This window comes from Stylophora pistillata, chromosome 11 (assembly GCF_964205215.1).
Source record: "Stylophora pistillata chromosome 11, jaStyPist1.2, whole genome shotgun sequence".
Taxonomy (NCBI): Eukaryota; Metazoa; Cnidaria; class Anthozoa; order Scleractinia; family Pocilloporidae; genus Stylophora; species Stylophora pistillata.
In genome coordinates this window covers 7,545,879-7,562,152 of record NC_142529.1, presented here as the reverse complement: position 1 = coordinate 7,562,152, position 16,274 = coordinate 7,545,879, and the positions used below count along the sequence as shown (strand labels likewise).

At 36.8% G+C, this 16,274-nt stretch overlaps 3 protein-coding genes and 2 long non-coding RNA genes across 11 annotated transcripts in view; 2 read left to right on the top strand and 3 right to left on the bottom strand.

The window, feature by feature from the left end:
- Nucleotides 1-3,854, bottom strand: part of LOC111335312 (EF-hand calcium-binding domain-containing protein 7) — a 13,970-nt gene extending 10,116 nt beyond the window's left edge. For 4 of the 7 annotated variants that reach the window (XM_022941191.2, XM_088737437.1, XM_088737436.1 and 1 more), the window contains exons 1-3: nt 3,448-3,854; nt 1,658-1,723; nt 186-331 (exon numbers count right to left, since the gene is read on the bottom strand). In XM_022941191.2, coding sequence (XP_022796926.2) covers nt 186-331; nt 1,658-1,723; nt 3,448-3,655 — 420 coding nt within the window. In that variant the 5' untranslated portion in view covers nt 3,656-3,854. Of the gene's footprint in view, nt 1-185; nt 332-1,657; nt 1,724-2,010; nt 2,104-2,358; nt 2,484-3,447 lie in introns of those variants that run through there. The other 3 variants (XM_022941193.2, XM_088737438.1, XM_022941194.2) reach the window with 3 other exon arrangements.
- On the top strand, nt 3,855-15,367 carry LOC148719854 (uncharacterized). Its single transcript, XR_015992918.1, has 2 exons — nt 3,855-4,117; nt 14,164-15,367. It is a non-coding gene; the product is annotated as an uncharacterized LOC148719854 (long non-coding RNA).
- LOC148719855 (uncharacterized) lies at nt 4,243-6,498 on the bottom strand. The gene is made up of 2 exons (XR_015992921.1): nt 5,676-6,498; nt 4,243-5,012 (listed from the first exon to the last, which is right to left on the bottom strand). It is a non-coding gene; the product is annotated as an uncharacterized LOC148719855 (long non-coding RNA).
- Nucleotides 8,416-9,989, top strand: LOC111335319 (uncharacterized). Its single transcript, XM_022941204.2, has 2 exons — nt 8,416-8,623; nt 8,780-9,989. The coding sequence occupies exons 1-2, from the start codon at nt 8,528-8,530 to the stop codon at nt 9,662-9,664; spliced, it is 981 nt and encodes a 326-aa protein (XP_022796939.2). The 5' UTR covers nt 8,416-8,527; the 3' UTR covers nt 9,665-9,989.
- LOC111335329 (uncharacterized) lies at nt 11,186-16,274 on the bottom strand. The gene is made up of 4 exons (XM_022941212.2): nt 15,943-16,274; nt 14,117-14,193; nt 13,595-13,654; nt 11,186-13,210 (listed from the first exon to the last, which is right to left on the bottom strand). The coding sequence occupies exons 1-4, from the start codon at nt 16,050-16,052 to the stop codon at nt 12,477-12,479; spliced, it is 981 nt and encodes a 326-aa protein (XP_022796947.1). The 5' UTR covers nt 16,053-16,274; the 3' UTR covers nt 11,186-12,476.

Genomic DNA, 16,274 nt, shown 5'->3' with positions numbered 1-16,274 from the left:
ATTTCTTCTAAAGTATGTTCTGAGAATTTGGTGTGAAATCAAATAAGTTAATAGGTTGATAAGTTTCTTCATTTTCATCACCTGTCTTCCTGATAATGTAGTGATCATGCGAGGAGAAATTACCCACTGATCACTCCTGAGTGAAAGGGATTTGTATAACTTAGAAAGCTGGAGAACACCATTACCTTTGTCAACAGTCTGAACAATTCATCATGTGTTATGAATCCATCACCATTGGTATCTATACATTTGAATGCTTTTAACATAGCTTCCTTGTCGAGAGGCTTTTCCTTCCTCATAATGTCACAGAAATCATTGTAAGATATACTATCTGCATAAAGGAAATAAATGAAAGCAGAAGATTTATAATAATGATACTTGAAGATAAATAAACAGCGAGGAAATGTAATAAAGGTCAATATGGTAAACTTAGGCTCTTGCACAAGAAGGAAAAAAGATGAATAAATTTAGGAAAGTATGTTTCAATATTTGTCGCATTTGTAATCTTTATTAGTATAATTTCTGAGCTGAGCAAAGAGTTTCCAGCAATCTGATTGGTCGAGCGGTTCCTTATATGACGCTATATAAACCGCTCCACGCGGTTTATTTAAAATGTTAAAATAAAATGTTAATAAATGTTACTAAAAATTTAATGTCATGATTTTAGAAATTTCTCTGTTGTTCAGCTCTGAAATTATACTAAATTAATTTAAAAACAATTATTCGCCTCAGGTTCGGTGAATATTGTCAAATAATCCCCGAGACTTCGTCTCGGGGATTATTCGACAATATTCACCTCACCTTCAGCAAATAATTGTTAAATAGGATTAAAAAGTGTTTTCCAGAAAGATACAAGGCATGATGAGCCAGCAATCTTAGGTGTAAGAGAGGTGATAGATAATGGAAAATTTCTACCTAACCAAAGATGAAAAGGAGTTTTTATGCCTTGTGCAGTAGCCATGGATTTGATTGTTCCTTGTGAAAATATTCTAACAAAATATATACTACTGAATTGTCAACTGAAGGCATAATGTACACAGTCTGAAGAATTTCATGAAGAAATGACTGTTCCAGGTGGACTGCAACTGCAGAAAAAGAAGCCTGAAAAATTCAGGTTTTAGGTTTTGAAAAAATAAAATTTAATTCAGTAAAACTGTGATGAGATTTCTTAAATTGTAACCTCCACACATTGCGTCACTCCCAACGCATGGCTTTATAGGTCAGTTACTTTGCAGTAACTCCAACTAGTGTCTGAGAGGTAGGGATTCAAATACCATCGAAGCTTGAACTTTTTCAAACTTCCAATCAGCAACTGGTAGAATTACAGTCCACCAATGCGAGGATCATTTCTTTTGCTTGATTTTCATCTGACAGTCAAATGAAATTCCTTTAATTTAAATTGTAATTTCAAGTATACCACGACAATGGGGAACATTTTTCCTATTGATCAACCACTCTCTAACCCTCACACAATGTACTAAATAAATAGTAGGACACAATTAAAAATAAAAGATTTCTAAGAGTTCAATTCTGTGAAATTTACTGGAAAAAGGTTATGGCTAATAGTGTCAAAACATTATTTAGCATATTCCTTTAATAATCCTAATTAATCATAAAACAAATAATGACTTTATTAAAAGAGCCTAAATATTCTCACCAGTATCGTGCTTCCAATATTTTTCAGCAAACTTCCGAGAAGGATTCCTTCCACCAAATTGAAGTGCTAACCAAAATAGAAAATAAAATTTCTTCCAATAAATGTATTTCACAGGTTATTTACAATAAACTGAACACCTTAAAAATGAAAAATGTCCATACTCTGTAGGGTTGGTTACACTGTATATATCTAAAAAAAATTTGAGAATAAAAGCTCCTTTACCCTTTCACTCCCACGATCTAATCAGTAATTCTCCCAACTGTCTGTCAAACAGTTCTTAAGATGTTAGTTTGGAGAATTGGATATTGGATCGACTCGTGATCCTTAATTTATATTTTCTTAATTCTCATCACCTGTCTGGTCGATGTGGTATTGAAGTTGTAAGAAGAAATTCTGTCTTGGTCACTCATGGGAGTCGGAAAGGGTTAAGGCTGATAGGCAGGTTGCTAAAAGTGGGATTTACAAGAATAATTAAAGGCTCCTTAGAGCAACCTCATGGTATGAATTTTTGGCACCCTTGACGTAACCTGCGATCTGGCTTTCTTAACTTTGGAAAGACTTTTTGATCACGGGCAACACGAGCTGGCACAATTATTGTGTTTGTAAGCGTTTTGATGGAGAAAAATTGTCTTAAATTGCAAATGTGTGAATAATTAGATACCGGCAGCTAAAAGATGAAATCAATGAAGTTTCATGCTTACCAATTTGCAGTAAGCTTAAGTTCACTTCATATTCGCAGTGTTTGGGTCTTCACGCACGAATCGTTCATGTTATCGTCACTTTTAGGACTCAGTCACCCATTTCTCTGCAGTCAAGTATTCTGTAGCATAATTTATTTCCTTTCCATTTTTGGCTCCACAAAGGTGTTTTGATCAAGTTTGGAATAAAAAAAACCATGCACACTTCAAGGGATGGGACGCCATTTGAATCTGTCCAATGTAGTTCGGCATATTCTCACCTTTGTACCACCCCCCAAATATACGTACACCATGACTTTGAACAGGGAAACTTGTCAGGGAAGGGGAGGAAAAGTGTTTAATCCAGGTTTAATGCATAAATTAATGTCTAACAAAGTGAGTGAGTGATTTTTAATTGAATTTTGCCCCCAAACCCTAGACCTCAGAGCATGACTTACATCATACCATGAGGAAAAAATGATAAGATTTCTCATTCCAAAAAGCCCATGGTTAATTCATTGTGTACATAATTTAAATGGGTTTGAATTATAAATCCCTGACTATGAATGGGAAAAGTCCACAAGCAGGCTAACATTTGAGGTTGAAATTGCTGAGTGACATAAGTAGAAAACTATGAGGTAAATTGGAAGCAATAATTAATATGCTTATTCTTAACCCTTGGAGAATAACTGGCATCTAATTTCGCCTTACAATATCATCCCTAAATCACACATGTAAGTCATGAGAATAAATGAAACGATCATCAACTAAAGAACCTCTCGATTATCAAACAAATTCTCCTTGTCAGCAACTTAGGAAATTTATAGAGAACAGTATGGAGAATATGTACGCTGATGTTAGGGTGTAACAGGTTACGTTGATGCAGTGATCATTATGATAAACTAATCAAAAAAATTACATTATTGTCAAAATGAGTTATCAAAGCTTGATTTTTATCTCCTTGTCATTCTGAATCATGCCTTATCATTTGTGTGTAAACCCACCAAAACCCGCCCAAATCGCACTCCCCTCTAGCAAAAACAAACCTCACGACTCCCGCAAGTTGTGATGAATTTCATATTTTCATCTGTATACAGTCTAAGTTTTTCTTACCAAGGATCAGTTCGTCAATGGAAGTAATTTTCTCTGTTGTAGTACTTAAAACAGCCAGGTAAGCGGCGCGGCATTCCTTCATAAAATTGTCAAATTTCGCAGTCGATTCTCTTCGGACTTTCTCCGAGAACGACACATTCGATGCTCGCGATGAAATACTTGAATTAGACGACCTTCGCACTGGTTTTACCCGCTTTACCTCTGACATTCCTGTAAGAGACTTTCTGAAGTCCTGTCTAGCTAAATTGTTTTTTCAGCATGATGATGTATAGCTCCTGTCACAGAGAGCGCGCCATCTTTGTTTCTTTGACCGTGGCGTGTATAACTGCTGACAAACACTACCTTGGTCTCAAGGCAACGGGGACTGGGAAAAAATTGGGAACGGGGAGTCAGAGGGAACCTCGGAGTGGGCCTGACACTTTCATTACACGAGTTAATTAAACAAAACTAGACGCATAGCTGCGTGAACACGGGCTTTCAATGTCACACATCTGAAGTTATCTTTAGGGCTGGGGTCTGCCATTTTGCCATTGTTACTGTCGTCACGCAATTTCGTCATTGCCGGTCATGAATAAGTCTATTTGTGTTTATTTTTGTCTGCTGGAGTGTAATGAATGTTGTTATTCAAGCATCTTCAAGGACTTTCAAGGAATTTATGAACCCTGAGTAGGTAATGTATTAGCCTTTAACTGCAAGGAGAAGGGAATTTTCTATCTATTATTGATACTGAGTCATAGTTTGTTGCCAAATGTTCACCCAAGGGGAGTTGTCAGAAATCAGTAGATTGAAGCAATGTTACTGTTCAATAGTCCAAATTGCTTTTAATAGAAAAATCTCTGAATATTGAATACTGCTGATGGCTGCAACAAGAGAAGCAGTGCTATTTACAGTTTTAGTAGATTCAATTAGAGGCATTTGACTTTCATTAAATACCAAGAGGAAATACACATATTTTGACCTTTTTGTGGGTTTAAAAATACATGTCATACAAAAAACTGAAAACCACATCAAAAACCCTGAGCTGCATTCACTATTACTTCTTACAGGATTTTCAAGAATCGATTTGCTTTCAACTGAATCAGACAATATTCCTTCACTGTAATCACTTTTAGGATCTAAACTTACTTCAGTTCCACAAACATCAACAGTTTTTGGCAAATCATCTGACAGTAAATACTTGTTTAAAGATGAATTTTCATATAATCTTTTGCCATACTGAATGACATTAGTTGAGGTGTTTGAATTCCAATAACTACATGATTTTATCACGGAGTGGCAGAGTAAACAGACAGCCACAGCACAACTCATATTAAACTTTCTGGTTTCACAGGCATGACTCTGAAAAAGGGTACTATTTTGAACTTTATTAATCTTAACCCCTTTCAACTCAAACATTTCATCGCTATGTATACTCTGAAAATAATGTACCAAGCTATTCAGTGATGATACTTCAAGCAGCACACGTGTACCTTGAGGATGGCTTCTACCATAAATATCCCTTGCATGAAAATAGAATATTTTCAAGCCCACATTGCCTTTACAATAGATAGCAACTGCAGTACATCCTATTATCAAGACAAAATTGTTGAGATTTTTGGATATGTGATTGAAAGGCTCTATCTAGGTAGGTACAGTACTGATATCCTTCTATTGTAGCTTCTTGATGAATAGTACCAGAGTGAAGCTTTCCCTTTATTGAAGTTCATAGTCAGACTCGAACACATTTAAAAGTGTAGGTAATTCTGTCTGCATTAAAAATGATTGTCTGGTTAACTGAGACAAACTTGGATGCAACTGATTTGCAATATTCATTATTGAAAGCAGTGACATTAGCAGAATTTATTCCTTGTTTGTTATTGTAAATCAAAGAGCATAAACTCTTTGCAACACATTGTTGTCCTGAATTTTGTCCAAATACCAACTCATTAGCTTGGCTATATGGTGCCGTTATTGTTTTGCTAGGGTCAACGTACATTAGACACCTGGGTCTATTACAAGAAAACATTGATAAATACCGACTTGCTCTATACTTCAATGGAAAGAGTACCATATAACCCCGTACACTAATTATGCATTCCACTCCTTTGTCTCTCACGACAAACTTTAAAAGCAAAGTCTACTACTCTGAATGCATAATTAATGTATGGGGTTATATGGTACTCTTGCCTGTCTAAATACACGGTTGTGGTTACATGTGAACATAACATGAGATAGCTCGTTTGATATACCAGGTTTCGCTTGATATTTCTCGATAAAAGGTCCACTCGTAGAGGATCACTCGTAAATTGATCTCTTGTAAAGTTCGCGGACCGACCCGTTCCCAAAACGCTCCACAAGTTTTAGTGTGGGTCTATCGCGAACAGTGTGTGACTTTGTACGTACATTGGGCGTAATAGCCATCGAATTTCTTTTGAGTCTTTCTACATCAGGGGAGGAATTGTCCATGAAGGCAGCTTTACGGTTCATTCTACGCATGTGCTTACACTTCATGCATGCGCTGTAGTGGAACTGCCTTTGGTGACCTGAACGCAAAAAAAAGATGAAGTCGAATTTATACCTCGGGCGTTCCCTTCGGAAAGCCCGAGTAATAAAACTTGCGGTCTAATCCTGGGCTTTTTAAATTGGAGTCAGGGTTCCAAATTGAAACACATCTGCACTATTGACTGACTTTTAAGCCACTGTTTATATCACAAATGCATATCTTTTGAAATAATGATTGATAATGAATTTTCAGACCAAATAACGGAGCAATCGTCTTCCTTTTACTGTTGTACCGTACCGTTTTTTTAATAACCCATGTGATTTTCTTTAGCAGCTGCATCACGAGAGTTTTTTTTAGCTCAGAAATACTATCAAAAATAACTCTGTTTTGAAAAGAACCTACATATACGTCAAGGTATTCAAAGATAAAGGAAACTTGCTAGACTAAACAAACACCATAGCCTGTTAGGATTGAGAAATTCCCAGGTATTGCGTTGAAAAACGTATTAAAAAAAAAAAAAAAAAAAAAGGTAGAGCAATTTCCTAACGTGGAATGCAGGAACTGCGCAGTTAATCGTCTTGACAGCTTTTGATGCGGAAAATCAATTTGAATTCTCCTTATACGTCAAAATTGCTGACTCTCTACTCTTTGCCGGAAAACCTGCCATAAAAGCGAGTTTTCCAAAAATATCTTCGTAGTCATCTATTCTTTAAGTAAAATTGAGAAAAAAAAATTGAGTTGATATTCATTTTCGCACAGTGTAGATTTCATTTTTCGGTTATTTTTGGCATCGTTTGGGAAAATTTTGAAAGGATACCACAGGCGGAAATTGATCTGAAAAGAACCCTTCTCGGGTAACATCAACAACGCGTAGAACACCATGCTATTTTTTAAAGTGTCAGTACGTGACTCAAGGAATATCGTTAAAACTCGCTTGGTGTAACAATAAAACCGAAACGACGTTTTCACTGAGTCCAAACAAGATGTGGAAATAGATTGGTGACGGAGTCAGTTAGAATTTAGTTCCATAGGTGAAAGTGCAAGTCGATTCAACTTGAACAATCTATCGAGTTTGTTTCAATAAATATTATTTTGTGTACAACTTGCAACATGTGTTGTTCTAGGGTCCGCTTATACAATATTTATGGATAATATTGAGAGTCAAACGTTTGAATTGTTATCAAGATCAATAAGCTTCATTAATATACATCGTTTTCTGCGTTTGAAATGCTGGGGGTAGGTATTTTATCGGTTCCAGATCATTCTAATTCCTCAAGTTCTGTAACGCACAAATTCTTGTCCTCTTGATGCATGTTTTAATTTTGGCGATTTTTGTGGGTTTATCAGCGATTTGTAACAAAAGATACCTTGCTTATAATCCAAATAAAACCCACGTATGACTACTTTTCCGCAAAAATTCTCTGCACTCGTTAGATTCCTGATAAGAGTATTTGCAACAGAAAAGTAAATATCTGCTCTATTTAAACAAAATATTCAGAGATCTTATTTTATTAGATGAATGGAGATGAATTATAAAACATGAAAAATAATTATACATTTATCCAAAACATCACTTCTAAAACTATAAAACGTCGTCTAAGGCTTTGAAAGAAAATTAATATTCCTTTCTTTTTAAAATAATTACGTTAAGTGTCATTGTCTAGCAAAACCACAAAGACGGTTTATAGCAGAAAATTCCCGCTTTGGCAATATGCCGCTCGGTGAACAAATTCCTCTCCTAAGTCCAACATTAAATCCACTCCAGTACACTTTTCCGATTGTCACGAATGTTCAGCAAACAAATTGACTTCAAATTACGAACAAACATGATCATCCTGTGACCAAGTAAAATGTTTGCAAATCACAAAGTCCATTACAATTTATGTTTGATTACAAAGTTCGATATCGAATTTATCAATTCGTAATTTTTTTCTAAATCGTTATTTTACGAGTTTGAATGATGTAAGGACCTCGAAACTCTAAAAATTCGTAGTATGTAAACATCGAAAATTGCGAAATGAGCGCTTCAACGAAATCAAAACAACGTGTAAGAAAACATCACGCTAGATTGTCACAATCTGCTGGGGGTGTGTGGACAAGGCGCAGTGAGATTTATTTTGCTTGCGTTCAGTTCGTCAATATATTTCGTCCACTTTCGATTACCAGTGCTGTTTCTTTTGCTTCAAATACACATTTACAACAAAATTTGACAAAAATATACGGCAATTTCATATATAAACAATGTGAACAAAATAAGCGTTTGATATGAAACACTGCGAGGGGTAGAATTGATTTCATTCCCTACTACAAGCTACTCGCTGTCTGATTTCCTCCTGGAACTTGTCTAAAATGTCTGAATATGCGTGAATCGTGCTAGCTTTTATACTAGGAAGCTTGGATGCTATTTTTGTCATGCCCATAAATGGTGTGAAATCTGTCGTATAGGCTCCTCTCGATCGATTGTATGATTGAATGTAAAATACAGCCAATGAAATGGCAGTTAAAATAGGCAAGTGACTCGCCATGAGAAACTGCTTATTTCTTCGTGTGCAGTGGACCAAGAAATGCTGGTAACGTGCAGGCATAGCTGAGTTCAAAATGTCCACCGTTGTCGACCCCTTGCTTTCAACGGTCACTTTGGATTTATTGCGTCCGAAGGAAACACTAGGAAACCCTGAAGAACATTTTAGAAAGGTAAGTGTATAAAGCATCAAATGGGTTTAAGCAGAGCGCTTTTAGCGTGATATGTTTAGTAGTAGTAAGTTACAGAAGTTAGACAGTTTCATACCGAGTTAGACCTTCTGTAGGACGAAACCAATTAACTCGAACATTTTTCATGTTCTCTTTTAGCTATGGTTTGATATCGACAGCCTGAATTTTTCACAGTTTAGTAGCAAGGTGGATATTTTCGATGACAGCGGCGCATTCGACTCTGAGAGCTCATTCGATTCAGACTACGAGCTCAATTACAACGAGAAGTATTTCTGTCAGGAAGATCTGATAGAAAGCAAGCTGAAAGACACTGCCTTGCTGTGCGAGTTGCCTTACCAACAGGATGACGTTTATTTGGAGCTACGAGCAGCTAGTCCCGATGATTTATCAAGCTGCAGCCCTACTACCAGCGAGTCGTCTTCGGACGTTGAAATTCAACTCGACTCGATCGAACAGACAGATCTCACGTGCAGTGATGTGGAAATGAAACCCGTCTGTGCTGTTAGTACAACGACCGTGAAACAAACTTCAGAGGGAACGCAAACTGACAACGATGAAGGTTTCGCGGAATCGATGAAATCTGATTCTTTGACCAAACTTGGGAAACCAAAATTGACGATCGAAAGTTCCACAACCATCTCCGGGTCGCCAAAGGCCAACTCGAATACATTAAAAGGAATTAACACTTCAAATGCAAATGATGCGAAAGATTCCTCTGAATCTATTCCAGCACAGCTACCAAAAGGAAAGAAAACATTGGCAAGGACTCATAAATGTACATTCGAAGGTTGTAACAAATCTTATACAAAAAGCTCGCATCTCAAAGCTCATCAAAGAACACATACTGGAGAAAAACCTTACCAGTGCAACTGGAAGGATTGCGGTTGGCGTTTTGCAAGATCTGATGAGCTTACAAGGCATTATCGAAAGCATACCGGAATAAAGCCGTTTAAATGCACAACATGCGATCGAAGCTTCTCTCGCTCAGATCATTTGTCGCTCCACATGAAGCGGCACTACTAAAGAATTCTTAAGGCCTCATTGTATGACGATAAATCTTGCTAGAATATTCCAAGCTTGGTTTTCAAACTCAGAGCTGTAACATAATAAAAAGATCTATAATATGATATGTTCCAGTGATACCGTATGTACAATTCATACAACATAAACAATATTCCAAAACAGGAAGATTGTTAACCACCTGGTTCACCAGAATATCCAAGTGGAGTAAAGAATTTAAAAGAACAAAGAGAAGATAAGGTGGCTAATGCTGGTCCTGAAATGTGTACATTTATGTTTAAAAAATGGAAATAAATGCAAAGCATTAAAATGAGATGTTTTAACGAAATGTTTGTTTTCTTGTCATGACTTGTAGGTCATGTGCTTCTGTATAAACTACGAACTAGAAAGTCACAAGTCTGTGGCGAAAACTTACTTCGATGACAGAAGTCAAACTAGAAGTAAATGAGGTTGTATAAAGTTTTTCTCAAACCTGCAAAAGACAATTTTTGTGGTAATAAGTGGGCAACACTGTTTCTGAGTGAGGAATTGATGGATTGATGGATTTGGTTTAAAATTACTTTGTGCTGAACTAAAAGCAGGCCTTGACTCAGTTGGTCCAGATCTTTACATAATGTTCTTGAAAAGCTTTTCAGACTGTTAAAGTAGTATAAGCTATAAATTCTTGTGAAAACTTATTCTGTTATGGCTTGAATTTTACAAAATAAAAGTATGAGTAATGAAGCCAGTGAAACTAAGTAAAATCAAAACAAACAAAGGAGTTAGAAAATAAAAGCTAAAAAAGGTATGATAAGACACCTGACAGGTAATTTAAGAAAATTCGTTTTAAACCCCAGTAAGACAATTTCGTAAGACAGGGTCATGGGTTCAAGTCCCATCTGGGGCTCGGATTTTTTCTATTTCACTAAAAAGTAAGACAATTGACGAATTAAAAGTTGAAATTGAAGTACAGAAAACTTTTCTCTGAGGTGAAACAGAATGATTTTGCTTAAAACATGTCATCAGCACTGATAATAGAGAAATGTCACATCTGTGTTTTAATCACAAATATATCACATGTCATTCCTTTTATAATTTGTGGGTTAATTTCAATGTTTTTAGTAATAAATCATAAATGTCCATTTGTGTTTACAATATTTTCATTTTCCTTGTTTTGACAAGAATCATGGCAGCTGCCTTTTTTTGGCTTGATTATTCATGAGATTCAATGTACACAACAGATGATAGGGAAATACCTTAAAAGGTATCTGATCATAGCCCGCCTTGAGTTGAACTGATATGGATTTTATTGAAATTAAGGCAATGGATATGCCTCATTTTGTATTCCTCAAAAATGACCTCACTTCAGTGTGAATTATACAAGTCAATATTACTACTAAATATGATTAAATGAGCAGTGGTGAAAATGTTAATGATGATATCGTCAATTCGTCTGACCCACACAGATTTATAGGGTGATGTGGGACACAGAAAGCTGATTGCAATTACAGCAGTCAATCACTGCTGTGTGAAAAAAACCATTTGGAAAAACCTCTAAGAATGTGATGAATTAAGTTTTTTCAAATCCTGCACACCAAAATAAATTGAAGTCTCACATGAACATGAAGAATTACGATCCAAAGTCCCAAGTCCAATACAATAGTCAATGTCTATTTTAACAGGAAGAACGTTACCAAGCAAATTTTTAGTAAAGCAGAATAAAGATAACAAAGATTAAGCTAATGGGACGTATTTGATTTCTGGACAAGGAAAAGAAATCCTCCATTAACGAAACCATGAAAAAAATGCGACGCTTTTACGTTTTTCTAAATTTTTGTCAGAAAGATTAAGTTTTAAGTGTCACGCAACAAACATGTCACACACCATGCGTATATGCTTTATCGGGTGGTGAACTTTTCGTGTCACACAAAGAGCGACTTCCTTAGTCTGGGAGCAAAATTATTGCAGGTATGGGGACTATATCAACTAAGATTTTAGATGGGAAGGGAGTTCGAGGAGTTGACCGGAGAGGGATTAAAAATCTATGTTTGTATATCAAACATCTCGGTCAAAAGGATTAATATGAAAAAAAAAAAAAAAAAAAAACTAAGGGAAAACTTTGTCCTAAGTTCATGTATTGTTCACTACTAGCAGGTTGATCATAGGGGGTCACGTGGTGTTCATTGCACTAAAAAAAATTGAATGTCGTCAGGAGCTCATAAGTAATAAAATCAACCTCGTTCCCAGGGTCTCTCATCTTCCCGCCCTCTCCTCGCTCGCTCCAGGGGGGCGGGAAGATGAGAGACCCTGGGAACGAGGTTGTAAGGAAATTTACTCCTAGTGTCGGTCACGGGAAAGCAAGAAGGGATTAAAGACGTTCTCGGTCTTTCGAATTCTCTTAGATTTCCCTTTGGCCGAGTCAATATTTAATTTCTCTTCTTTTGTAGGCAGGGAGGAGGGGTTATATAATATCTCATATCATGATATAATATCTCATATCACGAATGCTCTCAGAACTTTTATATAGCGTGCCCGTCAGCTTTATATAAACCCTGTGATCAGCAAGTAGTAAAGTCTATGGAAAACGACCATGATATGACCAACTCCAGTTATAACCAACACATTTTAACGATAGCTTGGTTCTTGAAAAGGTCACTTTGTATTTTCTTAATCTTGCATACTGCCAGAACGTAGGTGTTTTGGACACGCACGTATTGCGGACCTGTCTCACTGTGTTGCACGATGTGATTGCTTTTCTGTGATTAATTCCTTGGGGTCAAATTTTCTCGCGAGTCAAAGTATCTTACGAATGATGAACCAAACATTACGGTCATTTTCATGGCCGATAGCTTTTAAACGGAGTTTTATCCAACTGCTTCTGATTACATGAAAGTTTTGGGGAAAAAATGACCGACTGGACTTCGATTGCCGGTAAAGGTGTCAGGCATTTTTTAGGGGGAGAGATGTTTACTGTGTTAGCGTGTCTTCTCATCTTCAACATGCTGTCAATTGGTAGTAATTGCAGATACTTCTTATACAATTTCTTGCGAGAGTCTCGACTATCTTTGTTCGTAATATCGGAATCTAAATCACCAGCCATTACTGATATGACTGAGGGGTTAAAAAGTTCTCTCTTGCCCAGGCATGTTCGCGCTTTTGTCGTCAAAGGTTGTCGCAGACTTTCCACGCCTCTCTCGATCTTTGATTTCCTTCTCGCCTCAAGCCTCCTCTCTAAATTACACATTTTGGCGACAGGGCTTAACAGTGGCCTGGTATCAAGTAAATGTGGTCTTCTTTCTGGAAGTCTGCTGGGGTCGAAGGAGGTATTCATCCTAACATTACGAGCCGTCCTGTTCGTGGGTAAAGTTTGTCGAAGTTCTTCGTCTTGCTTATCAGGTTGTTTTGGCATCCCACGAAGTGCGTGGAGATTATTGGCTGTTAAGGGTCCAGAGGTTTCTTCGTGTAATCGGCATGAAAATGTGTCCATGGCCGACCCATCGTTTTGTGCTGTTTCTAAAATGCTAACAGCAGACCTTGGTGTTAAACATCCAAAGTATGAATGACACCAGCCTAAAATGATCAAAAAGGGAACAAATAGAGATATAAAAAGTCCTTGGTAGTTGAATAAGCTAGAATGACGCTACTCTCCTCCCCCTCCCCTCCCACCCATCCAAGCTTTCGCCGAGAGGGAGAGGTTACCAACAGAGGCATTAAAAAAAAATGCGCCCCTCCCACCCCCCCCATCTTAGTTCAAGGTCTAGATTCGCCACTGATAACCTAAAAGCCCCTTTAGTCTTGCGTGATGGCCCCCCTTTGCAAGACTAATAAATGTAGATGTAGAATCACATTCTACCGGAGGGGGGGCCTTACCCTCAGGAATAGCTTTGTTTGAATCTTGAGAAGCTGACATGTCAGGTGTTAGATTTCAGTATAGAAGACATTCGATTCGCTCACCAGTTTCATTTGTTACAGAAAACATTGATCGTTCTTCATCTTTAACCCACTCGACAATTCCTAAAAAGCATAAAACATAGAGAAATCATAACTTGAAAGCAGGCTTTACCCTAAATAACTAGTTAATGGTTCAAACGGCAAGGCTGGGGTAGGGTCCTTGTGTTAAGTTCTTGGGGAAAACAAGGTCCCCTCTCAAATTGCCCATCAATCTAGTCGAGACAACGTGAGACAGTTTCAGTGGTTTGATAGAAACTTGCCTTGTGAAACCTTCGACTCACGGCTTCCGTAGCCTACCTTCAGGATTATTTTCATAGTTCCAAAAAAAAGGACAAAAAAAATTATGAATTATATGCGGTGAGCTCTCGTAAATTTCTTCAAGACCGGACTGCTTTCTGTTAGTCAGATAATTATCCAAGCTGTACGTATATGTATTTTATATTTTAGAAGTCCACGATCTGAATAACATAGGGAACTAAATCATATTTTTTGATAATTTCGATAGTATTTTACTCTCTTTTTTACCAAAGTCATCATGTAAAAGTAATAATTGACTGATTTCCCATCCACAGAGATCTCCTCGTGATACACTTGAGGAATTCCTGTTAACAAAAACACAAAATAATAAAAACCACACCTCTGCAAATCTCTCGCCAACAGCGCTACTGAGTTTAAGTTTGGCACTAGCTGAAGTGTTCTGTCATGGAGTGATGTTAAACCAAAACAGAAGCCAATCAGAACAAGGGAAATGTCACAAAGGCAATGCCGAAGAGCCCAAAGCAAGAATAGTGTAATCCCGAATTACAAGCGATTACTGCTCCTTATATCAAAATCTGTAAAAATAGAACTGGATCGTGATTGTGGACACAGGAAACTGGATTAAGGCAATCATTAGATTTCAAGTTACTTTAGAGTGGAAGAAAAATGCTAGTTACAAATTTCCTTCTGGTAGATTTTCTAAATCCAATGGATATGACCCTACTATTATTTTCCGAGGAAGGGCTTTTTGTTTGTGAATGGATAGATACAGAATCATAATTTATAATTACTCTGCTCAGCACTAACCGTGATCTGGGTTCTTACTCCTGCAACTACAAACTCGATCCTTTTCATATCAAACTGGGAGGAAAATTTATCCTTTATTACTAAATAAATATACCTGACATATTGCAAAGTGTTTATACCTAGACATGAGTCCTAGTGAAGCGGGAACTTGACGTGAAGACGATGTTAAAATGAAAAAACAAGTGAAGGCGAAGGTACGAGGAAGATGATCTCAGAAAAAAGACGAGTTTTTAGGGGTCATTTTCTAAGGTAAACAGTTGTGAGGCAGTTGAAAAGCGGATGTAAAAAATAGGATTTACAAAAGGCTGAAGAAAATCAGATAATCTGTCTGAGCTTTTCAAGGATAGTAACGGTTGCTATGACGACCATCTGATCGGTCTGTGAATGCCGCGTGAGAGTGTCAATCTATAACATGTTTCGACAATAAAATTGAAAAGTAAAGCACTAGCAATATAAATATTTATGGCTTCTTTTATTGTCAAAAAAAATCCACTGTAATGATAATTCAAGAATGAAGGGTCCTTATCTCGTTAGAAGCCTTTCCTTTCAGTGTAGTTCATATTGTATCCAGCGAATAGCTGATGAAAATTATGTAGTAACGAGTTCTCTAAACTAATTTAGAAGGAAATATATGGTCGATAGAGGGGGGAATTATTAATCGGATCTTGGTACATTTTGAAGGGGTTTGAATTAAACTATTGTTTTGCTTCAGCCCTACATTGAATTACTAAGACTAAAGCTCAGTAAACAATGTATATTTTATGATATTTAAATCTAAATATCGCTGAATGCGGTTTCTCTCTAAAGCAAGATTACAAGGACTTGAGGCCGTTGTAACAATATTGAATTTAAAAATAGCAGACCAAAAATTATTTGAAAACCTAAATTTTTCTGTTTCACAAGGAGAATAACTGAGAAAGGAGTTTTGTAGAGTAAGTTTGCTTCCATCAGAATTGAACACTACCATTTGAATCACTCTACATCAGCTTTACCACAAGGAAAGAAATGATTGATGTTTTGCGACGGAAGGAAATAATTTGAAATGCATCAGTTTATAAAATGGATTGTCTTAGTGTATGTCCATGTAAAATCCTCCATGCGAAGTAACGGCAACCTAATACAATGTAGATTCAAGATTTTCTTATCTTCTTCCGTCATTTCAAACAAAAGCATCCATTATTCAATGTTTTCAATGAGGTTTTCAAGGTGTCTGCATACACATTTAATCTAGGACTAGCTGTTTCTCAATATCCATCTAATTATTGATAAAGAGTCGTAGTACCAACCTCAGATCTTGTGCTGAAAAGTGTTGAAAACGTTTCGTTCTTAGGCTATCTTGATTGACACCGTTATCTCGTTTCATTTTATATCGAAACGAATGTGGAGTTCCTTGCATCAGGCCGGACCACTTATTCAAATTTTAAAGCAATTTTTCACGGTTTACCTGCCGCATGAAATGTAATTCTAGAATGTCTGCCATGCTTAATCTGTGTTTACTTTTTACTTTTACTTTTTTCCACAGCAACATCCCACAACAAATTTTCATAGCTTTCCGGAAACTGCCTATAAATAAATAAACAAAGATGAAGGCTGAAATCTGTCCAATTAGTGATTTAAA